The sequence below is a fragment of the Cololabis saira genome, chromosome 1 (assembly GCF_033807715.1).
Source record: "Cololabis saira isolate AMF1-May2022 chromosome 1, fColSai1.1, whole genome shotgun sequence".
NCBI lineage: Eukaryota > Metazoa > Chordata > Actinopteri > Beloniformes > Belonidae > Cololabis > Cololabis saira.
In genome coordinates, this window is record NC_084587.1 from 56,055,974 (window position 1) to 56,081,156 (window position 25,183).

Genomic DNA, 25,183 nt, shown 5'->3' on the forward strand with positions numbered 1-25,183 from the left:
CTGCATGTATGAATGACATGAAAATAACAGGTGAGTGGATTGAGATGGTTAAAGTCAAATGAATTTTGATTGACAGTCATGTCGCTGAGCATGAGAGTATTGAAAGATTAGCCTCCAATATACAAACACAGTTAATGATATCCATTAGTATCACCTGATTTATTAACCTGTATTTTATCACACTGTAAGTGCAAGAATGAGTTATTAGACAAGCCAGTAATGTTAAAATCACTGCTTATTGAAAGAATGCACCTGTGATATGAAACGGAAACATCATGTCATCCATGCGGATAGTTTTTATACTGAAAACATTAAAGTCATTGAGAAGAACCGTAAACACACACAACTGCAACTGCAGCTTGTCCCAACCAACTCCTCTGAAAAGTAAAAAAAAATTCTGTGTTCACTTGTGATTTACATACAGGCTCTTCTTGCATATCAATAATGTGAAAGAGGAAGGAAGACTATTTTTAACAGCTTCATCAGTTTATACACAGGGGATTCTATTTTCCCAACCACAGAAGTAGCTGACTGCAAACACTTCTCTTTTTCATGATAACCTGATGGTATACTGGTGTCTTGTCTTCAGTGTGAGTTAACTGCTGATGCGACTCAAAAGACGAGCCGTTATGAGTTTAAGTGCAGCAGCAGGTGGATTCCTCGTCCTCCTTCTCTCCGTATCAGGTACTGCACGTCTACATTTATCTTTCAATACAGTTTACCAACGTTTAAATTACCATCTTAAGAACCTGGATGGACTTTTTTTAAGAGAATTAGATTTGATCTTGTGTTTATCCTCCAACACCAGACATTCACTCTTCTTTCATTATGAGTTCAGAGGAAGAACAACTGAGAACTGTTTCTGGTTTTCATCTGAAATACTGAACATGAAACTATTTAAGACCTTAAAGTTACATTGTACTTAAACAATGAAATGGATTTGAAAATGTGATCAAGTTTATTTTCAAGATTTGTTGCTTATTCGTTATAACACTGTCTACTTTACTTCACCGATTTAATCAAGAATGCAGAGTTCTCAACACAAAGCAGAAGTGTGGGGTGAGCACATGAACAGAACCTCCCACTGGTGCACATAACTGTGAAACTCAAGTCAGGGGTCTGTTTCACAAAGCAGGTTCAACAAACTCTGAGTCTAATCCTGAACTCTTAGTTGATCTACTCTGAGATCGGAAACTCTGAGTTTTTGGTTCCAGAACAGCGGATTTGAGTTAATTTACTCAACTCTACGTAGTTTCACCTGGAGTTAAGCGCATGCGCCACAACTATAAAAAGCCAGTATCAATTGAGCCCTGATTCGACGATTCACCATGGCAACCGGCGACAACAAAAGAGCCACATACTTTTTTTTTTTTTTTAAACTTTATTTAACATTTCAATTTACAAAATTCATTAGTTTGCATCTGAAGATCCACATACTTCACGCCACTGGAGTTATAAGTGTTAATACGTGCGTATGGCGAGAATGAGAGCATAGCATTTAGATCAGGGCCGTCAATTGGGTACGGCAGCTGCCACACCTTGGCTTCAGGGGAAAATGTAAATGTTTTTTTTTTTAATACATTTATGGAATTACTGTGTCTATTTGTATTGATTTATCCTATTACTTAATACATATAAAATAACTACAAATGCATATCAGAACAACATGATGGATTTCACAGCCAGTTATTCATCAGGAAATAGTTTTTAAGGCCTGACATAGTCTTATGGTTGGTCAGTGAGAGAATAGTTCACTTTATTGAGCTGTAAGTTCACTGGGAAGACTCAGTGGAGGAGGCAAATTAAAGTAAAAAAGCTTAGATATGCAGAATTAGGAGCACAAGCAGAGCAGCAATGATGGAAAGTTAGTGTTCGTCCAGTAGAAGTGTTATGTAGGGGTTTCATAGCTAGATCAGTAGTCACATTACTGGTGGAACCGGGAGTATGTGAGCAGAATTTGAGGAAGAGAGTGAAAGAAATGTCAGATGGGGCAAAAAGATGTAGTCAGTGGAGGTATCGTGGGACTAACAAAATGAACACTGCACAAGTGTATAGACAAGTTGTGCCAAGGCCTTTACTGAGTCCTTATTCTTCTGAGCACATGTTTCTGTCTTTACTTCAACCAGCATATGATGGTTGCAATGAACATGAACATATATAACATTTCTGCATTTCAAATCAAAGTTTATTTAGACGGGACAATGCATATTAATGAACACTACATTAAGCAGTGTAAATACACCGGATTTTAGCAGAAATGCTAGTTTCCACCCGCAGTCCCCACAGAAATCATAAAAACTATTCAGTCAAACATTACAATCAAACAAGGGAGTAAACATAAAACATACATAGTAGCAAAATAGATTTAGCAGCATTTAAAAGCAGTATGGATTGTATCTAAAGTGACGAGTTTAAAGTGACTGTCAGGCACACAAGGAATGGACACAATTGCAGACAAAGGGAAAACGGTTCAAAAGATTTATTAGAGTAAATCTGAGCAGGCAAGGGTCAGGCAAAAATCCGTCCAGGGGCAGGCAAAGGTCAAGGTCCAAAAAGGCTGTCAGCGAAGGCAGAGGTACCGGCAAGGGCTAGGCAAAAACGTGGTCTGGGGGCAGAAAAAGATCAAAAGGTCAAAAACTTGAAAAACTCACTTGGCTTGAAAAACAGCTTGAAGGCTTGGAGAACACAAGACAATCTGGCATGGACTGAAGAGTGACTGAGGCTTAAATGCTGTGGGCCTGATTGCACCAGAGTGATTGCAGGTGTTGCCAGGTAGGTGGGAAGGAGCCAGACACACCCACTCAACCTCAGACCGTGACAGGACCCCCTCTCTGACGGACGCCCCCTGGCGTCCCATCCAAGGCCCCAGGATTGTCACGGTGAAAGTCCCGAATGAGGGAACGAGCCAGGACGAACCTGGAAGGGACCCAACACCGCTCCTCAGGCCCATAGCCCTCCCAGTCGACCAGGTACTGGAGGCCCCTGCCCCTGCGGCGGACCTTCAGCAATTTCCAGACAGCAAACACCTCACCACCATCAACGACCCTGGGAGGCGGAGGGGGCTTGGAGGGAGGGGACAAAGGGCTGAGAACCACAGGCTTGACTTGGGAGACATGAAAGGCAGGGTGAATACGTTGCATGGGTCGAGGCAGTGAGAGTCGCACAGATGAAGGATTGACAACTTTAGAAATGGGGAAGGGTCCAATGAACCTGGGCGCCAGCTTCCGGGACAGTACCCTCAGAGGTAGATTCCTGGTGGAAAGCAGGACCTTCTGTCCAACACTGTAGAGGGGGGCTGCCGAGCAACGTTTGTCAGCCTGTCCCTTGAAATAAGCCACCGACCTCAACATGCGAGTTCTGGCCTGCATCCAGGTTTGCCGACACCGCCTAATGAAGGCCTGGGCTGAGGGAACTGCCACTTCCTCTTCCTGTGCAGGAAACAGTGGAGGCTGGTAACCCAGGCAGCACTGAAAAGGGGAAAGACCAGTAGCATTAGTGGGAAGGGAGTTATGCGCATACTCCACCCAGGGAAGCATCTTACTCCACGATGCTGAGTTGGAGGAGGTCATGCACCGGAGAACCACCTCCAGGTCTTGGTTGGCACGCTCCGTCTGGCCGTTGGTCTGTGGATGAAAACCAGATGACAGGCTGGCAGTGGCACCGATTAGTTTGCAGAATGCCTTCCAAAATTGAGCAGAGAACTGTGGACCTCTGTGTGACACAATATCCTGGGGTAAACCATGAAGTCTGAAAACGTGGGTGATCAGTAGCTCCGCTGTCTCTTTGGCTGTGGGTAATTTGGTCAAGGGAATGAAATGAACTGCCTTAGAGAATCTGTCAACAACGGTGAGAATACAGGTGTTACCTTCGGACACCTCCAGACCAGTGACAAAATCGATGGCAATGTGGGACCAGGGTCGATGTGGGACAGGAAGGGGTCTGAGAAGGCCAGCTGGGGGTCGGTTACTGTGCTTGTTCCGGGCGCACGTATCACAGGCCGCCACAAACTGCTCCACATCTGTCCTCATAGATGGCCACCAGAAGCGTCGTTTTATGAAGGCCAGAGTCCGCTTCGTACCCGGGTGACACGCCAACTTAGAATCATGTCCCCAGGTCAGTACCGCAGGGCGAACAGCTGTGGGGACAAACAAGCAGCCAGTAGGCCCATTACCTGGGTCAGGTTCCTGATGCTGGGCTCTCCGAACCTGGGACTCGATGTCAAAACTTGCAGCTCCGACTATCAGCTCGGGAGACAAAATGGGCTTAGGGGCTACAGACTCCTCCTCTGGTGAATAAATCCTGGACAAGGCATCAGGCTTAGTGTTCTTAGAACCAGGGCGATATGAGAGGGTAAAATTGAAGCGTGAAAAGAACAGAGACCATCTAGCTTGGCGGGAATTGAGGCGTTTAGCTGACCTGATGTACTCAAGATTCTTATGATCCGTCCAAACGAGGAAGGGCAAGACCGCACCCTCGAGGTAGTGCCGCCACTCTTCAAGGGCCAGCCTCACAGCCAACAGTTGGCGGTCCCCTATGGTGTAGTTGCGCTCTGTAGGAGACAGGCGATGAGAGTAATAGGCACAGGGGTGCAGTTTGTTGTCCTTGAGGGACCTCTGGGACAGTGCTGCACCGACTCCGGTCACTGAAGCATCCACTTCGACTACGAACTGCAGAGAGGGATCAGGAACGGTTAACACAGGTGCAGTAGTGAAACAATTCTTGAGTTTAGAGAAAGCATTCTCCGCCTGGGGATTCCAGAGGAAAGGCACCTTGGGAGAGGTCAGAGCTGTGAGTGGGGCAGCAACCGTGCTAAAATTGTGTACAAACTTGCGGTAAAAATTGGCAAAACCTAAAAAGCCTTGGAGGTCACGCCTCATGGTCGGGGTGGCCCAATCAGCGACTGCCTTAACCTTGGAGAGATCCACATGGACTTGGTCTGCACTCACAATGTGTCCCAAAAATGACATTTTGCTTTGGTGGAACTCGCATTTCTCTGCCTTCACAAAGAGACGGTTCTCCAGGAGTCGTTGGAGGACCTGCCTGACATGATGTCTGTGTTGTTCGAGGGAGAAAGAGAAAATCAAAATGTCATCTAAATAAACGAAAACAAAACGATTGACCATGGGTCCGTTTCACAAAGCAGGTTCAACAAACTCAGAGTAGATCAACTAAGAGTTCAGGATTAGACTCAGAGATCGGAAACTCTGAGTTTTCGGTTCCAGAACAGCGGATTTGAGGTAATTTACTCAACTGTAAGTAGTTTCACCTGGAGTTAAGCGCGTGCGTGAGGGAAATAAAAAGCCATCATCAGTAGAGCGCTGATACAAGGATTCACCATGGCAACCGGCGACAACAAAAGAGCAACATACTTTTTATTTTTTTTATTTTAAACTTTATTTATCTTTTCAATTTACAAAATCCCTTTGAGGAAACATTGCATCTGAAGATCCACATACTACGCCGTGTCCTTTTTCACCCGAATGGAATTAGAGATTTTAATGCGCGCATACGGCGAATTTGAACATGTTTTTCGAAAAAAGAGTAACACCGCAGCACAGAATATAAAATTAATTTAACAGATCTCTACATCATTCACCTGCAATCCTGTTAAAAGTTGCGTTCCGTATTGAACCAATACAGACACATATTATGCCAGCAGGGGTCTCCAACCCTGGTCCTGGAGAGCACCTATCCAGCATGTTTTAGATCTTTCCCTGCTTCAGCACACCATGATACAAGGAGCTGTGTCAGCAACAGAACTGTCCGGACCTTGATGACAAGTTAATGACGACCCTTGATTAGAATCAGGTGTGTTCATGCAGGGAGACACCTAAAACATGCTGGATAGGTCTCTCCAGGACCGGAGTTGGAGACCCCTGTATTATGCTCTTATTTATTCATGTAATAATATACAGGGGGAAGGTCGGAAAATTTGAATATATTGCAAAACTTCATTCGTAGTAAATTCAACTTAAGGTGAAACAAATATTATTTCCCACTACATGCAAAGTGAGATATTTCAAGCCTTAATTTGTTATAATTTTGATGATTATGGCTCACAGTTTATGAAAACCCCAAATAAAAAAATCTCAAAAAATTAGAATATATTATGAAATTATTAAACAATTCAATCATCAAAATTATAACAAATAAAGGATTAACATATATTGCTTTGCCTGTAATGAGACTATGTAATATACATGTATTACGCGGTCTGATAACCATCTCCCGACGAATATTTAATTCTCTGCGCATTAATGCTGCACCTTCATCAATTGTGTCTTCATCAAAAGGACATGCCATGTTCGTGACAATGGACTTCTAATATATATACTGACTCTGTTTTTAATGACAGACGGCAGAACTTCACCAAAACTCGCCTTCTGACTGAATGAATGAGGAAATCAAATGTGCGTGCGGCTCTGAAAGAGGGCGGAGACACAGAAAAACTCCAGTTTTCACGATATAAACCTGGTCCCGACCAGGTTAGATTCAGAGCGTCTGTTACTACGGTAACTGACAGAGAGCTTAAGTTACCTCTCTTTGTGAAACGGGCTAGAGTTACCTCTCTTTCTCTGGTTTGAGTTACCTCCCTTTGTGAAACGGAAAACTCAGAGTTTCCCTCATTTCAGGGTTAACAGACTCCGAGTTTTCACTAAACCTGCTTTGTGAAACGGACCCCATGTCTCTCAGCACATCGTTGACCAAGGCCTGAAAAACAGCAGGGGCATTAGTCAAACCAAAAGGCAAAACAAGATATTCATAATGCCCTGTGGGAGTGTTGAAGGCTGCTTTCCATTCATCCCCCTCCTTTATCCTCACCAGGTGGTAGGCATTACGCAGGTCAAGTTTAGTGAAGATTTTAGCACCTTGTAATAAATCGAAGGCTGTGGACATGAGTGGCAATGGGTAACGATTCTTCACAGTGATATCATTTAAACCTCTGAAATCGATGCATGGCATGGACGATGGGCGGATTATGCCAGCGGCCAGGGACTCTGAGATGTACTTATTCATCGCCTCAGTTTCTGTAGGGGAAAGAGAATAGAGGCGCCCCTTGGAGGGCATGGCTCCCTCCAGGAGGTCAATCGAACAGTCATGAGGCCTGTGAGGAGGAAGGGAGACAGCACAGAACTTACTAAAGACAGTTTGAACTGAATTAGCCAAAGAAGTCAGGTTGTGGTCTACCTTACGTAGGGTTTGTTGTTGGGATCCCAGAATGGCTCCATGTTCGGAAACCGCTGCTTGCAGGGTGTTCATGTCTGCTGTGTCCATGGTGGCCAGATTGTTCTGTCAGGCACACAAGGAATGGACACAATTGCAGACAAAGGGAAAACGGTTCAAAAGATTTATTAGAGTAAATCTGAGCAGGCAAGGGTCAGGCAAAAATCCGTCCAGGGGCAGGCAAAGGTCAAGGTCCAAAAAGGCTGTCAGCGAAGGCAGAGGTACCGGCAAGGGCTAGGCAAAAACGTGGTCTGGGGGCAGAAAAAGATCAAAAGGTCAAAAAGGTCAAAAACTTGAAAAACTCACTTGGCTTGAAAAACGGCTTGAAGGCTTGGAGAACACAAGACAATCTGGCATGGACTGAAGAGTGACTGAGGCCTAAATGTTGTGGGCCTGATTGCACCAGAGTGATTGCAGGTGTTGCCAGGTAGGTGGGAAGGAGCCAGACACAGCCACTCAACCTCAGATCGTGACAGTGACTTGAGCAAAAAATTCATATTACAATGATGAAATACCAGCGATGGTAATATTATGGTACATTTTGATGTGATATTCCCCACTGCTGTAAACAAGCAATCTGATTGCGTAATCTTAGACCTTGCTGGTAAACAAAGCCAAGACTGTGCTGCTTGGGCGGAGCTACATGGTATATGCTACTTGTTTAGACAGCTATTCATGAATCTAAACAAGATTTTCCTGAGGTAAACTAAACCAAACACTGAACATAACTAGCATTGATTTATAGAGTTGTTCCAATCACAATATTTTCCTTTCAAGTCTGAGTCTGATTCATTTGATACAATTCAATTCAATTAAATGTTATGTATATAACAACACAAGTTGTCTCTAGACGCTTTCCAGGGATCCAGAACATGACCCCAGGCTAAACAAATATAGGCTAGAACAAATCAATAATAATGCACAAAAATCACACATATATCACACATATATCACACACACACACACACACACACACACACACACACACACACACACACACACACACACACACACACACACACACACACACACATACACACAATAACATGAGCTCATGGGTCTACACTGACTAGTCCTCAGGTGATCAATACTGACTAGTCCTCAGGTGATCAATACTGACTAGTCCTCAGGTGATCAATACTGACTAGTCCTCAGGTGATCAATACTGACTAGACCTCAGGTGATCAATACTGACTAGACCTCAGGTGATCAATACTGACTAGTCCTCAGGTGATCAATACTGACTAGACCTCAGGTGATCAATACTGACTAGTCCTCAGGTGCAAAATAAAACGACAACCTGGCTAACATGTAAATGTTCAAGCCCGTAGGTGGAGAGGACGTGGTTTAGACTCCTGTGTTGCTCCTGTGTTGGCTGGTCCTGGAGGCTTGTCCCTTGCTCCAATCCAGCACCGACCTTTCCTGAAAGAGAAGAAACTACAACCCCTAGCCTTCTATCTTGGTCTCTTACATGTCCTTTGTTTCCAAAGATGCGGTTCACCCAGCGCAACTAGAAAAAATGTAATGGCTACATTTGTGATAAAAGAAAATGAAGAAGGCAGGTACACTAATAAGTGCAGAAAGATGAGGAATAATATTCAGACATGAATGTAATATTTCACCTGAAATATAAAAATCTACTGAGAAATAACAAAATAACAAACCAAAGAAAATGTATGTATGGTGTTATTATGTATATCTTCAGTAGAGATAAAAGGTCAACATAGCAATACAAAATTGTAGTTTCTTTTAAATAGAAAATAACAAATCATCACTTGGCCCAACAAACACAAATCCAGAGGATACAATTTGTTTTATACTTTTATGTTTTTTATTTGTTTAACACATTTTTTGAATTTTTTGAAACCATGTTTGTGTTCAGCACTTTGGTCAACTATGATGCTTTTTAAGGTGCTATATAAATAAAGTTATGTAGAGTTGAAAACCAAACACAGATTTAACTCTCCAGAAAAGAGTTCTGCAATGATACTAATAAGGATGTCTTGGAAAGACAGCCTGGTTTCTGTATTTTCTGTATATTATTGTGTCTTTAAATCTTTGATAAAACATGTTTAGAGAAGCCTTTGACTTTTGTACAGTAATGAATGTAACTTTGTGGTTTCTGCTCTCTACTTTCATCTGTCTTCCTTTATTTTTTTTATTGATCAACAAATATAAGAGTTTTGAAATTTACAGGTAATCTCAGGACATTGGAGTTGTGTTCAAAAGCTAAACAACCACTTTGAGAAATATTACAGCAATTTTTAACCTAACAGACGTGGACGATGTGGTGGAAAAACGTATTAAACGCTCTTTATGTTTAATAAAGTGCATTTAAGTTACCAAGAATAAGACTACTACTACTACCATTTAGCAGACACTTTTATCCAAAGAGACTTACATCTGAGGGAATTCCCCCCGGGGAGCAATTAGGGTTAAGGCTTTGCTCAGGGGCCCAGGGTGGTTCATTTTGGTTGCCATTCCGGGGCTTGAACCTGGATCCTCGCCCACCTCTGTAGCCACTAGACTACCATCCCCCATCTTGAAAGATGAGCCAGATTTCTGCAGATTTAATTAAACAATTGCATGCAAATGGGTCAGAACTTGCATCAGGTGTTTTGATGCAGAATGACAATGAACAAAAGGATGCATAATGATTTGAAAGCATAAATGATGATTCTTCCTTATGATTCAGATAAACAGAGCTAATCTCTTAGGGACAAAGGATCAGTCTGCAGACTCTGTTCTCTGTACAAGGTGTGGCCAAGGCCAAGGCTACATTTTCCATCACAGACGACTTAAATTAATTTAGCTGTTTTAATTTCTTCACTTATGGTACGAACACTGAAGCTGCTTATTTTAACAGAGTTGAAAGCAGGAGTTGGCATGTTACAATAAACAAACTAGTATTTGTGTTGTAATGCAAAAAACTTTAGCCATATGAGACTTTTTGAAAAAGCTCTTCTTAAAAGAGTCAGAATGAAAAATATTTAAAGTACAGTTGTCTTAAACTAGACACCATTTAAATGTCCTCCAACAGTCATAATGGAAGTGAATGTGTTTCTGATGTGCTCTGTGTTACAGTGGTGCAGAGTCAGGCTGGCTGGGGAGTGACTTACCCCTCTACTCAGATCTGTGCTGTAAAAGGATCAACAGTGGAAATACACTGCACCTACACACACCCACACTGGTCCACTGGAACAGGCCTGATCATCACAGTTGAGAAAACATTTTGGTTTACTAGAAACACTAACGTTCCTGTGGATCTGACAACAGAGAGACAGTATTCAGGTCGTGTGCTGTACAAATGTCATGAGAAAAACTGCACTCTGAGAATCTCAGATCTGAGAGAGAGCGACTCAGCTAATTACAAGTTCAGGTTCATTACAAACCATCCAGGTGGAAGTTACATCGGTGAACCTGGAGTCACTCTGTCTGTCAAAGGTGGTTCATATGTTAATAGTTCTTGAATCATTTACAAAATAATGCCTAAATTATTTGTTTTTATCCAATAAATATTTATTTTCCTTCATCACAGATCTGAAAATACAAATCAAGAACAGATATGCCAGGAAAGAGCTGGGGTGTTACAGCACGTGTCCTTTACCTGATTCCTCTACATATGTCTGGTACAAAAATGGACGTAAAATTGATGGAGAGACATCATTTCTTTCAGATCAATTTCATTATGGTAGTGTTTCATGTGCTGTAAAAGGAGAAGAGGATTTTCCTTCCCCTCCAGTCTGTGAGTTTATCCCACAATCTTCACCAACATCATGTTGTTTTTAACTTTTCAGTTAAGAGAGTCTGTTGTGACAAAAATTGTATTTTACACATAGAAAGCAACAATAAATTACAGCGGTAAAAACAGTTTTTAAACCATCATACAAACATATTTCATCTTCCAGGTGTTAATGAATGGTGCAGACAAGTGACTTACTCTGTCAGAAGAATCTGTGCTTTCAAAGGCTCAACGGTGAATATTGACAGTATTGCCAAAAATCCAGGATCTGGTACAACATCATTCTGGTTTAGTCCTGGACGCAGTGATCGGTGGCAGAATCCCTCACAACCTGAGGATATTAAAGAAGACTCCCAGTATGCAGGTCGTGTTGAGATCAGGGACAGATGGATACGGGACAACCGACACTCCACTCTGAGAATCAGGGACCTGAAAGACAAAGATGCAACTGAATATCGATTCAAATTCAAAGCATCTTGGTTTGAGTGGGGGAATGATTTACATGGAACAACTCTGACTATCCGAGGTACTGATGAACACAAACTGAAGTAGATACACCATCATGGTACACTTAAACCATCAAACATGATTTTAACAATCAGTCTTCATCAGTCTAATTATTGGGAGTGAGTATGTGTATTGATGACTGCTACTAATATTGGATGTTTTCATCACTTTCCAGTTCTCCAGGTGCAGGTGACCAGAATCTCAGTTCATGAGAATCAAAACTCTGTACAGCTGAAGTGTCACAGCAGCTGCAGTCCACCTGGTCACCATTCCTACGTCTGGTTCAAGAATGGACAGAAAATCCAGAGAACATCTCATAATGCAGATAATGGGGATTCCTACACAGGCTTGATTAATCCTCAAGACAGAATCTCCTGTGCTGTAAAACAACATGAACAACATGCTTCTCCTGCAGTGTGTGAGTTCATTCTGGAGTGAAAACTAAAATACACAAAACAGACTTTTTCAGATGTAACTGTAGTGACGAATTTAAATTTCCACAGAGACTCAGAAATATGAATTCTGAAAACAAAGGCTAAACTATCACCTGCAGTCATTATCAGACATATTTTAGTAACATATTCAAGCTATGTGAGTTAATGTTGCAAATTATCTTTTATCATTTAAATTGTCAGTTGTATGTTTAAAAAAAAAAAATAATGTGGTGTTTTTGCTCATCCATGTCTTCTCCAGATGCTCCAGATTCTGTCTCAGTGTCAGTGGATCCGTCTGGTGTGATAATGGAGGGAACTTCAGTGACTCTGGCCTGCAGCAGTGATGCTAACCCAGCAGCTAATTATACCTGGTATAAAAACAGAAATCCAGACCAACCTGTTGGTAAAGATCCACATCTCATCTTCAGCTCCGTCCAGCCCTCTGATTTTGGAGAGTATTACTGTGAAGCTGAGAACCAGATGGGGAGAAGAAGGTCTGGTTACACACTTGATGTAAAATGTGAGTAACAGCTTATTTGAAAACCAAAACTCAATTTACCAAGTCTGTGTGTTTAATTATATTATAAACCATTCTACTGACGGTGCCACACTGACTTCAGCTGTACTTGTTTCAAACTGTACAAACTCCAGCGTCTTCACAGATCCCATGAAAAAACATTTGAACTTAACAGTACTTGTTCACTTTCATTGGAACAGTAGACAAGCTTAATTTTAGACAATTAAAGTTGATACTGGAAGTTCTCATGACTTCTGTGTCAACTATGAATTATGGTTAATCAGAAAAATCAAAGTTCTGGTTTTTGCTGACTCATGATGGACGAGATCTGAAAACAGGTCTGTCCACATTTAGAAGTTTCCTCTCTTTTTCCATCCAGATGCTCCAAGACTTCCCTCAGTGTCAGTGAGTCCGTCTGGTGTGATAATGGAGGGAACTTCAGTGACTCTGAGCTGCAGCAGTGATGCTAACCCAGTAGCCAGTTCCACCTGGTATAAATCAAACCGAACACCTCTTTATGGACCGAAAGAGCTTTATCTTTTCACCTCCATCAGTTTGAATGACAGCGGGATCTACTACTGCCAGTCTGAGAATAAGTATGGACGAATGAACTCCTCGTATGTGCAGATAGACGTCCAGTGTAAGTATAACAACAAAAACACACAATGTTTAAGTCATTAGTACAACATTCATCATCCTCTAACGCTGCAGCAGCAGACATGAATTCATCAGGTCTGAGTGGGTCAGGTACAGTATAGTATATGGGATGGAAAGTCATGTTTTCAATCATTACTGGGTTTTGAAAGATGAGTCTTTGTTTTCAAAATGGCTGTTAAACAAAACCTCAGCAGAGTTTGGAAGGGCTTTTCAAAATTCCAACAAAAATAATAAAAATCTTGAGCTCCAATAATCAGATTCACATGCACAGATGTTGATTGCAGGCAACTGTCCAACGCATGTAAATTCAACACTTGTAAGCATAAATTCAATAGTTGAGAGCAGAGTTTCTGTTGTAAGATCAAAAAACTGCCACTTGGAGGAGCCAACTGCTCTCGAAGCTCAGGTCTGCTCACTCTGAGCTCTTTCTGCCAGCTGGCAAGTAAGGAATTTTGACACTTACGAGACTCTTTCTGCTTTCACAGTGCAGGGAAAAACGGCCCATATCCGAAGAAACAAATAAAATAAATAATAATCATAATAATATTTAGATACTTTATTAATTATCTTGGGGAAATTCAGGACTCTCCTTTAAACCCATTACTGGTTAGTTACCCCTGTCTAATTTTTCTTTTTTTAGGTATCAGTGTTGGTGGAATTGTATCTCTGTACTGATATTGATATTGAAACCATCATTTCACATATGGCCAATGCAATTTATTTATTTTTAATTCTGGTGTATAATAATAATAATAATAATAATAATAATAATAATAATAATAATAATAATAATAATAATAATAATAATAATAATAATAATAATAATAATAATAATAATATGTTTGTTATTATAATAATAAAATAACTGGCTTAACAAAAATTATATCTGTAGACAAGTATTTTGGCCCACTCATGAGCAAACTGCTCTTTAGATGTTCAATAGGATTTAGACTAATGCTCTTAGAAGACATGTTAATAGGTCTATGCAAGATGCTTTTGGGGGACCACTAGTTTCCCAAATTGTCATGGAGATAATCATAATCCATTAGATGATTCATGATCCTGCCACAATATTATTATTATAAACAGGCTGGAGTCATGATAACCTCTAATGTTAAAATTAAACATTTCAGCGAACATAAAAAATGATAATGCAAGGAAAAAAAACAATCCTTCATATATCAATAAATAACAGATATTTGGTGGTTTTAAAAATACGTTTATTTTAAAATTAAGTTTTTACTGCAACACAAATTATTACACTCCAAACTGATAATAAAATAAATAAAGTTTTCCAAGTTCAAAATACACAGAAATAAATTGACTGTTGTTTACTTACTTACAATATTTAAACATTGAAATGGTTGGGCCACAGTCCTATGTCAAAATGGGAGGCCTCAGTTTCAACTTTGAGGCCTAACTGAGACCAGCCTCGATTTTAAGACCACATTGTCTCCAGTGTTGTGCATGAATCAGTTCAAATGAACGCGTTCATTGAACACGTTCATTTCTGTGAGAACGTTGAACTGAACGCAACATATTTGCAAATAAAGAACTTGAACGTGAACTTGTTCATTCTGCAGATCACGAACTGGAACTTGAACTGTTCAGATTTTTTGAGTTTCAGCTTCACTGTTTGGGTCCAATTATTATAGAATAATCCTCCTTCTCATTTCACACGTGGGCTGCGTGCACATTTGAAATAATCAACAAGACAACGACTTCACACTACATTACCCACAATGCAGTGCACACTAGCATAGCAACGGGCTCCAGCTCCATGGCAACAGCGGCCCGAGCACGGCCCAGTCTTTACATGACCAGTAAAGAGAGAAACGTTGCGGACGTAGCGTCAGCGAGCCGTCAGATGATGATCCACTTATCATTATCTGCAGGAATTTTACACATTGTCTTCCAAAGAGTCCGACTGTAAAAAGTCTGAGTGTCTGCCTCGTCAACTTCAAATTGGAAATGTCATGTGGAGTTAAAGCATCCGTCCAGTGTGAGAAAATATCTGCGAGTGACAATCAAAAAACGTCATCAGGAAAGACCAAGAAGACCCAACAGCCCCAAACGACCCCAGTCCCACTGCTGCACATTCAGGGGGTTGATTTACCAGCAACAAGGAGACAAACTGATAATGGACTACATTGTTGGAGATTTACAGCCTCTGAGGAAAGTTGAAAAGCCACTAGGACAATACATGATAGTGGACAGTTTTAGGACAGGATGGCGTTTCATTCATACTTCTCACCTAAAAATATTGAAATGACCTGAATTTGAACTAGTTCAAAATGAAAATGGTGAACTATGAACATGAACTGTTCATTTTTAAACTATGTGAACTGAACTTTGAACTAGTTCATGAGAAGTATGAACTTGCACAACACTGATTGTCTCAACGTTGACTGCATGGTCTTAAAACAAAGGAAATGAAGGAATGACTCCAAAGCCCACTGGGCTTTGGAGTTTATTGCCCTTAGGGGCAATAAAAGGGGTAGTATGAAACTGACGCGCTGACAGTGCATTGGTCAGTGACCTCAATTTACAGCAAGCCCCCCTGCTGACGCAAAGAGCGCTCCCCTGGTGGTTAAATAACAGTGGCCTCCCGAATCTCGTTCTCTTTTTCTTCCAAACTCCCTAGCTCTTCCACGGAGCTCTCTGTGAGCTACGAATGTTACATGCTCATCAACACGGAGACGAGGAGAGCAAGGAAAAGAGCCGTTCTTCACCAGGACCCCCTGCAGAGCGTAACCATCCAGCTGTTCACCAAGGAACGCTGGTCTGCAACAAATCTCACTCTCTGCAACCAGTGGCAATCAGATATCTCCAGTCCTCCAAGATGACAATGTTTTCACACCACAGAGCAGGGTTTAGAGAGACTACCTCCGGAATTTTGGAGTGGAGAGGATGGAATGGCCTTCCAGCAGTCGTGACCTCAACCCCATTGAATACTTGTGGGTTTCCTGTTTGTTATATGAATAATTTGTTCAATTGCCAATATGTCTTGCTTCTTTAAACTCCAATAATCCAATTCACCAAACACCAAGAGTGAGTCAATGGTAAAATAAGTTGTTTGGGATTAAATGTTGTCTTCCGCCACATTGGTGACCTGCAATTTACACATCCAGAGGGAATTTTCTAGGCAGCTGGTGATTTTAACCAGGTTAATATGAAGATTATCTTCCCTCATTTCCATCAGTATCTGGATTTTGAAACTCAAAGACAGAACAGACTGGCTTACAGCAACATGGGGCTGGGACATATTCAGGACAGCGGCCACAGAGAGCCATCGCACTGATGTGGAGTATGCTGAGACTGTGTCTGCATATATACAGAAGTGCATGGATGATGTTAATGTGATCAAAACCATCACCACATGGACCAATGAGAAACCTTGGATGACCAAAGAAGTACATGCAATGCTGAAAGCATGAAATGAAGCATTTCAATCTGGCAATATGGAGGATTTCAGAACAGCTAGAGCCAATCTGAACTATGCCATAAAAGTTGCAAAGCAGGCTCATGGTCAGAAAGTGCAGGATTTATTTGGTGACCCTACCAACAGCAGACGTACATGTCCAGTTACCATAACAATGGCAGACATCTGAGAAATAGTCTCAGGTATGAAGAGTTGGACAGCACCGGGCCCAGACATGATCCACATATACTGGCTAAGGAAACAGGTTCCATGTGTGCCTAGCAGCACAAATTAACCATACATTGGACCCAGCAAGAATGGCTAACCCAAGCCCCACAGTCTTCATATGAAGGATCACCAGAAAGGGGTAATCCCATCCAAATATTGACCAAATACCTGCCTCTGCACAACATGGAAGCTCTTGTCAGCCATTATAGTGGACAAGATAAGTAGGCACGTGGGTCCTCATATGAGCACAGCTTAGAAGGGAATTGGTAGGGACACCAGAGGAGCCAAGCACCAGCTCCTGGTCAATCAGTGCAATGCCTAGATTGACTTCTATACTCACGGATACTAGAATGCTTGGAGCTGTATAACATCAACATAACACATAAAGCCTTCTTCAAGAAATCAGTGGGACTGTAGAGGACTACTTGAGGCCAACTGAAAGCCAATTGCACAAGTCACCATCAAGCGCAGCATGTTCTGGATAGGCCTGGACCCTCTCAGACAGATCATTATGAAGAATGGCAATGGATACCGGTCCTGATAATTGTGCTCAAATGGTTTCCAAGAGGGGAAAAATTATCACACCTGAGGGGGTTGAGCTACTGTACCAAAGGGAAACATATCGAATGTTCAGGACAGCTACAAATACCTGGGGATTCCACATTGCTTTCTCACCCCTGTATTGTAAACATAAACGTGTGAAGCAACTTATTGTACTCCCATCACTAAACCAAAAAGTTGTCCTCAGTGACCCAGCCTCTGGAACAGATTAATACTATAGAACAGTTACATTTTATAGAAGTAAAGCTCAGTAATTTAATGAAATCTGTCTCTAAGAGGGTGTTTTTTGTGACAATACATACACCAGACATATTTGCCAGTAAGCATGATACTATTACTAATTGCTAATTTTGCCTTAAAAATTGTATTTAATAACTGTTTTTCTTCAGATGCTCCAAAGACCCCCTTTGTGTCTGTGAGTCCTCCTGGTGAGATTGTGGAGGGCAGTTCAATGAATCTCACCTGCAGCAGTGATGCCAAACCAGCAGCAAATTACACCTGGTACAAGGAGAATGAGCCATCACCAAGAGTAACAGGAGAAACGTTCACAATAGTCAACATCAAACCTCAACATGGAGGGAATTACTACTGTGAAGCTCGGAACAGCTGGGGACATCAAAACTCCACCTTACATTTGACTGTTCTGTCACGTAAGTTATTTCAATAGAGACAATTGAATGGTGGCTCTACATGAGTGATATAACTCAGTTCCTTTCTGAAATGGGTCACTAGCTAAAGGAGAAAAACAAGTGGAACAAAGAAACCTATGTCAAAATGAACCTACATTTTTTTAAATAGTCTTCTTTGTCAGAATTTGGCATTTAAATGTTAATAAGACATGTTAGATCAGACTGTCAAAGAGGGCTTGTGAAGGACACGCATACACATATTCTTGCACCTTAGTAAAACCAATATCTGCTGCAAGATCAAAATGCATATGTATATATATATCTCATTGATAAAGGTTTTTACCAAGTCATGGTACTCATTCAAATTTTGATGAAACAGCTTCTACTAAAGAAGCTCATCCTGTTTCAGCAAAATTAACTTAATTCATACCTTTTATACAAATGTATGGGTTTGGAATACATTGAAAACAAATTTCTATCTTTAATATGCCTCTTAAGGAGGTCACAAGGTTAAGATGTCTTCAATTGCCCTATAAACTCAGAGACTGAAGGGTTTAACTGAAAATCTGTCTTTTTCTGGCTCCTCACTGAAAAAAATTAAACAAGTAAGAAAATAGTTACTCTTTGAAAAATGATAGAAATCTGTATGATCTGATTGAACTTACAGTTTTCCTCTATTGCTTAAACACATTTCACGATACTGCCCTCACTTTTCACAAAACTCTAAACACAAAACACTTTTCTAAAGCTACGTACACTAAACCTCACAGTTTCTTTTCAAAACCAACCCATCACACCAAAACAGTTGCTCATATGCTCAAAAACCAACCCATCACACCAAAACAGCTGCTCATATGCTCAAAAACCAACCCATCACACCAAAACAGCTGCTCATATGCTCAAAAACCAACCCATCACACCAAAACAGCTGCTCATATGCTCAAAAACCAACCCATCACACCAAAACAGCTGCTCATATGCTCAAAAACCAACCCATCACACCAAAACAGCTGCTCATATGCTCAAAAACCAACCCATCACACCAAAACAGCTGCTCACATGCTCAAAAACCAACCCATCACACCAAAACAGTTGCTCATATGCTCAAAAGCAAACTCTGACACCAAAATACCACTCAAGGCTTGCAGAAATGTAAACACTACTGAGCATCATTAACCACATTACCAAAAAAATTGAAAACACAATTTTCACAGTGTGAGACTGTTCTTTTTACAGTTTCACAACTGCCAGGATGCATTTGAGCAACCCTTATTTATTCTCAAATATGTTTTGGGCATTAACTATAGATTTGTGCATTTCATGGGAATAGTTACATAATGCAGAAAATGCAGTAATATCACAACTCAATGCAAAAATGAGTACTGTAAACTCCATAGAGGATCCATTACACACAATAGATACAGTAAAGTAACAATTGAGAACACAATGTTCAGGGTGCGATTTCTTTTATTACAGTACGTTTGAAAATTGACACAGTATGTTGTATGTTGACACCGAAATCATGGGGCGTCATCACGTCGGGCTGGGTCGGGCCACAGGACCTCATCAACGTCACAGGCAATATTGTCCATAGCCAAACAACGTGGGAAGAATGCCCTGGCATGCCGCACCCAGCCTTGGAACGCCTCCACAGACACATCATCACAGGCCAGGTCCATAGCCCTGAGAAGGTTCTCTCTGGTGTAAGGTTGGCGGTCATAGACCTTCCACCGCCATGATGAGAAGAACTCCTCTATTGGGTTTAGGAACGGAGAGTAGGGTGGCAGACACACATCCTTCTCCTCTCCCTCCTTGGTCTGCTCCTCTTTGGACTGCTTCTTGTCCTCTTTGGCCCACTCCTCGACCTGCTCCTCTCCCTCCTCGACCTGCTCCTCTCCCTCCTCGACCTGCTCCTCTCCCTCCTCTGACACCGTGTCAGTGACACGAACTCCTCTTCTTCTGTCTTGATCATCCATTTTTGTTTTTGAGCCTTCAGCTAACTGCACTGACTTATATAGGTGTGGTCACATCATTTGCAATAGGTGTTTTCAATTATGAGTAGTTGTGTTTACTGATTGAAACCAGGTATGTTCATTGTGTTCAAGTTTTGCTGATTGTGGGTAGCATTTTGCATCACATGAGCTTCACAATGCATATTGGAGCAGAGTTATATGCAAAATGTGTTTTAGCACGGTAAAATGTGTTTAGAGTTTTGAGAAAAAGGGGATGGGTTTTGTGAACAGTGTCTACAGGTGAATTGTGTTTGTGGTTGTGGCAAAAGGGGGGTAGTTTTACTAAATGTGTTTAGGCAACTGGTCATTTGGTTTAGAGTACTGGGTTTTGTGTTTTGGCAATAGAGAAAAACTGTAAGTGGCCATTAAGTGGCTCAAGATTCTCCTTCGTTAAATACAGACAGTTGATAAACACTTGCCTTCAGTTAGAGTTAGTTTAGATGGTAAACATTCAGATTTGAAATTCACGGTGTTAATTTATATATCAACATATACATAAACAAATGATCAAACAATATACTTTACATTAAAAGTACATAACAATGAATTAAATGGTGATAAAAAGGGTTTGCAAAAAAACGAATTAACATACAGCTATTTATTTTGGAGGATTTAAATCTGGAGATCTATTAATTTATATCAGCTACTAGTTCACTCATAAATCTCGTAATTGTGTGTTCATCATTGTTTCCCAGATTCATTGAAATCAGCTGCTGCTGGATCCATCACTGCTCTTCTCATGGCTGTGATATTCCTGTCTGTCTTCATATTCATTAGGTGAGCAGTTCAGTTTGCTGATAATTAATCTTTTAATCATCTGTTTGCATAGAGACTTTATGTGATCAATTATTTGGTTGTTTTGATTGTTCTTTGCAGAATAAAGTGGTCCTCAAAACAAACCTCAGAGTCCAGAGAGAGACCAGAAATGGATGCAGAGGTAAGGAAGAGTAGGTCTTGTATCGGTCCTCTCACATCTGATGTGTACTTCCTCATAAATTCAAATATGCTTTAGATACTGTTGATACAGACTGCAACAAATGCGATTGAGCCGCTTTGTAGCAGCGTATTTCCCTCCATGAATTTTTCACTGCTACTTCATCTACTTCATTTTAAAATCAGGGACTAATAGTTTGCTAAAACGTTAGTAAAATTTAGTGTGGGACGACACTAATGATCTCCCAATATCTTAAGATATGCTTTATTTTCTCTGCCGTCATGTCTGAGAAACATAAAGCACTAAAGAAAATGAACCTCATGATGTGCAACTACAGAGCTGCAGAAAATAACCCACATTACCATCTCTAGGGTTTGGTGGTGAAATTAACACAATCCACAACCAACAAGCATGAACACCAAGCACAAAATAAGACACAAAGGGCCCGATTTACTAAAGGTTTGCGTGTGTAAAAACGTGTGCAAACTTGACAGCACCCGCAAACCAAAGTGCCAGCTGATCTACTAACAGCGTGCAAAGACGACTGCGTCTCTCAAATGCGCAAAATAGCACACGCAATCCATTTAGTACTTTTGCCCTGATGAATAATCAATATGGGGCGTACCCACCAGAAATCGCAAGATACTGGGAGGGAAAGATGCAAATTGGTCCATTTACCACGCGCAATGAGATTTACCAAGCCTGAAAGTTTTTGCGTGGATTGTGATTGCGTCTGTATTTAATACGTTCGAAAGGAAGGTGCTAATCTCCACATGCAAAAGGATAAATATTTTATTTGAATGTTAAATCGAGTATTATTCAGCAAAAGGTTGCCACAGGAGGCACATTCATTTTTTTATTTGTGATAATAAATAAATCACATGTTTTCATGGAGAAAAAAGTGTTTCTCATTGTGCGCCTATACTTGTTCTGCAGTCATACCCCGGTGTTGTGCCGTATTCAGCACCCCTGCCGTGAAAAGCACCCCCTTGTCTGACAAAAATTATATTCTCATTCCGTGTTCTGTTCATGTTCTGTTGTCCATGTTCTGTTTAGCGTCCAGTTTTGTGTTAATGATTCATGTTTAAATGCGCTCATGGATTCGGGTAAAAAAAAAAAATCGGGTAAATGGTTATTGATGTCATTAATTAATAGCCTGCTTACTGTGTTGTCTTCCATAATATTTGTAAATATATATAATATAAACTCTTCTTCCACTAATATCTCTATAACTCCAACTCGTCAAATTTCATTTTGCGCTTGCAACTATATCCTGCTTTCCATCCAGACTCTCCATGGCGCAAAGTTTGCGCCGCAAACCGTAAGACGCGCAACACCTCATTTAAATACTGAGGTTTGCACCTGTTATCAATTGCGCACGCAATCTTAGTTGATCACCCGCAAAACACACAACAACAGCACGCGCAAACTTTTTCAGTGCACACGCAATTTAGTACTCTTTATTTAGGATCTTAGTAAATCAGGCCCAAAGAGAAATATTATTAACACATTTCATACAATAATATTCTCAATGCTTTATTTACTCTTCAGCCAAATGAGTCCCCGGACTATGAAAACCTGTCTGCTGCAGTGTCCAGAAAACAAGGAGAAGATCAGGACGATGTTCACTACGCCAGTGTGCGTTTCCATGGGAACCAAGAAGATCCTCTATACTCCGTCATCATTGAACCCAAGAAACAAAAGGATGACAAAGAGGAGGAAGACGTGGTGTATTCTCATGTCAAATTAGCTCATCACAAAACTGATGATTTGGACGTTTTGTAAAAAAAAAAGTTTTAATGAGAGCATGTTTTCTGTCTCACTGTATTTGTTATGACTGTGTATTAATATATTCCCTTTGAATATTCTGTTTATTATTTTAAAGTTTTACTGAAAAAATATTTTTGCCAAGAACTGCTTTGTCCTTCACCACATCTGAAATGTAACTTCTCCTTTACTTTAAAGGAGCAATGTGTAGGGCTTTAGGTTAAAATATCCCACAATAACCTAGAAAAAGCAGGATAATGAGAAGAAATAAGTGCAGTCATATTAGAAAAACTGATGACTGTATTTGGCTGCTGAGATACCAAGTTAGCATGCTGCATAACCAGCTTTGGTCCATCCAGTCTCGTAATCAGCGGCGGCTGGTGTAGTTTTCTCCAGCGGGGGCTATACCAAACTCCAAAATGGACGTATTCCAAAAATCAGGCAAATAATGTACTAAAGTATCACATCTGTATTTGAATACGGTAGGTTAAATTGACAATAGAAACATTATAATGGCATGCAGCTTTATTTTTTGTACATAAATGTCCTGTTTTTGACAGGTTTCTTCTCCATAGACAGCATGAACAAGGCATTAAGACGATCCTGTGTCATTGTGTTCCTGAGGAAGGTCTTGATTCTTTTCAGAAACACCTCTCAGATTCAGCTGTAGTCAGGAGTTGTGATGATGATCTGAAGCAGAGCCACCGTCTCTGAGAAGGTTCCTGGAGATTATTCCCCATGAAGAGCTGCTACAGAACCACAGAACTCATCATTGCTGTAGATGAGGCCCAGTTCAGTTTCACCTTGTTCATCAGAGGATAAACCTCCATGGTGGTGTTCAGGTCTGCTTCAGGGCTGTTGTCCTGCTGGGATCTGTCTGCTTGTAGCAGTGCAGCACTGATCAGCTGCTGGGTGAAGGAGAGCCGGTGTCTTGCACAGCCTGAGGTGGTGTCACACACCTAAAACATGGATGCACCAATTTAATAGAATATGGAAATTGATATAAGTCAGCTTCACAATACATGTATATATGATCTCATATATAAAAACAACATTTTATGTATTATGTGTCGATTTAATTTAAAGGAGCATGAGGCTCCTTTTAAGAAATGAGACTCTATAGCGCCACCCTTCACCCGACGGCCGTCGGGGGTACTGCAGCCAACAGTGAAGCGGACACGGGAGAACGGGGAGAACGCACATGCAGCGTCATTTGACGTCACATCCGCAGCCCAGCGCGGGAAACTCGGCCCAAGCACTGCAGCACATTTTGCAGCACACAGCCTGTTCAAGGCAACGGAGAGATACACTAAAGGGCTCATTCTTTTTGGTTTAGGAACGCTTCATCTGACATTATTACTAGAAAACTTAAAACGTTTATGAATTTTTTTCATAAATCCTGCCTCAATCGTGTCTCAAGCTCCTTTAAGGGAAAATGCTAATTATCAGAGCACCTCTATAAAAGTAAACTGTCATATCATACATGGTCTATTCTAAGGTGTGTTCCCCACTTTTCTGCACAATACACTACTACGATTAAAAGCATTATAAAAGACCAACACCACACATTTAGTGTCATCTCAACTCTATAGCTAACAGGGCCAGAAGAGACAAGTTAAACTTTACTTTCCAGGTAAAACAACAAGAAATGTTAAGTTCAAGCATCACAGGGAATAACACAATATCAGAAATATTAAACAACATACATCTTAATGTACCTGATGTTTTGTATGTTGTCTGAACTGCTGGATGTTTCCCTGGACAAAGACTGAGTCGATGGTTGATTGATAGCCTCATGTCTGGCTGATCAGGTCCAAATTGTTCCACGTCGAGCTTCTTCTAAAACATTCTCTTCTCAGATAGCGTTGTTTTAAGTGACTTCACTGAATTTTATTTCTCTTCCTCCATTTTGCTTCTTCCTCCGTTGTTCGTCTCCAACTCCCGCTCAAACTCAGACTCACTCTGCTGCCCCTTGTGATGTAGCATGGGCGGTGGTAACTTCAGCTGCATTCAAATGTAGCCTTAGGTGCAGCAGGACTGGTGTGACACCCTCTATCTGTCCTGCCTGCTGTCTCGATCAAGGATTCACAGAATTCTAGGTTGGAGCAGAAGAGTGTGGTTTATTCACCTGAGAAAACAGTGGGACACACAACCACAGCTCAGACACAGTACAACTTGTGGTCATCTCCCTCAGTATTGAATTTAGCTGTACTCATATAGTGATCGTATAGTGGTTATTTGTTTAAACACAAAGTCTGACAAAAATAGGAAAATAAAATACAAAGCTCCTTTTTAATTAAGTGGAAACAAAGTTAACTTTAGTGCTACCTGTTAAAATAAACGTAAAATTACAGGTAAACCTCTATTCTCCAAGTCTGCATACTTTGCAGACATAACAGCAAAAACAATATTAAACAGTATTGCACATATGCACAGAACATACCTGAGAAAACACAGTGGGACACACAACCACAGCTCAGACACAGTACAACTTGTGGTCATCTCCTGTTCAGACACAGCATTCAGAATGTCAGTGGGTTCTTATTAGGG

At 40.9% G+C, this 25,183-nt stretch overlaps 1 protein-coding gene across 1 annotated transcript; it reads left to right on the top strand.

The window, feature by feature from the left end:
* The first annotated feature begins 629 nt into the window (after positions 1-629).
* Positions 630-22,751, top strand: LOC133445345 (B-cell receptor CD22-like). The gene is made up of 10 exons (XM_061722848.1): positions 630-684; positions 10,309-10,668; positions 10,763-10,867; positions 11,649-11,891; positions 12,167-12,427; positions 12,804-13,064; positions 17,681-17,941; positions 20,628-20,709; positions 20,809-20,869; positions 22,418-22,751. Exons 1-10 carry the CDS (start codon positions 630-632, stop codon positions 22,649-22,651), a joined length of 1,923 nt encoding a protein of 640 aa, XP_061578832.1. The 3' UTR covers positions 22,652-22,751.
* Positions 22,752-25,183: the final 2,432 nt, after the last annotated feature.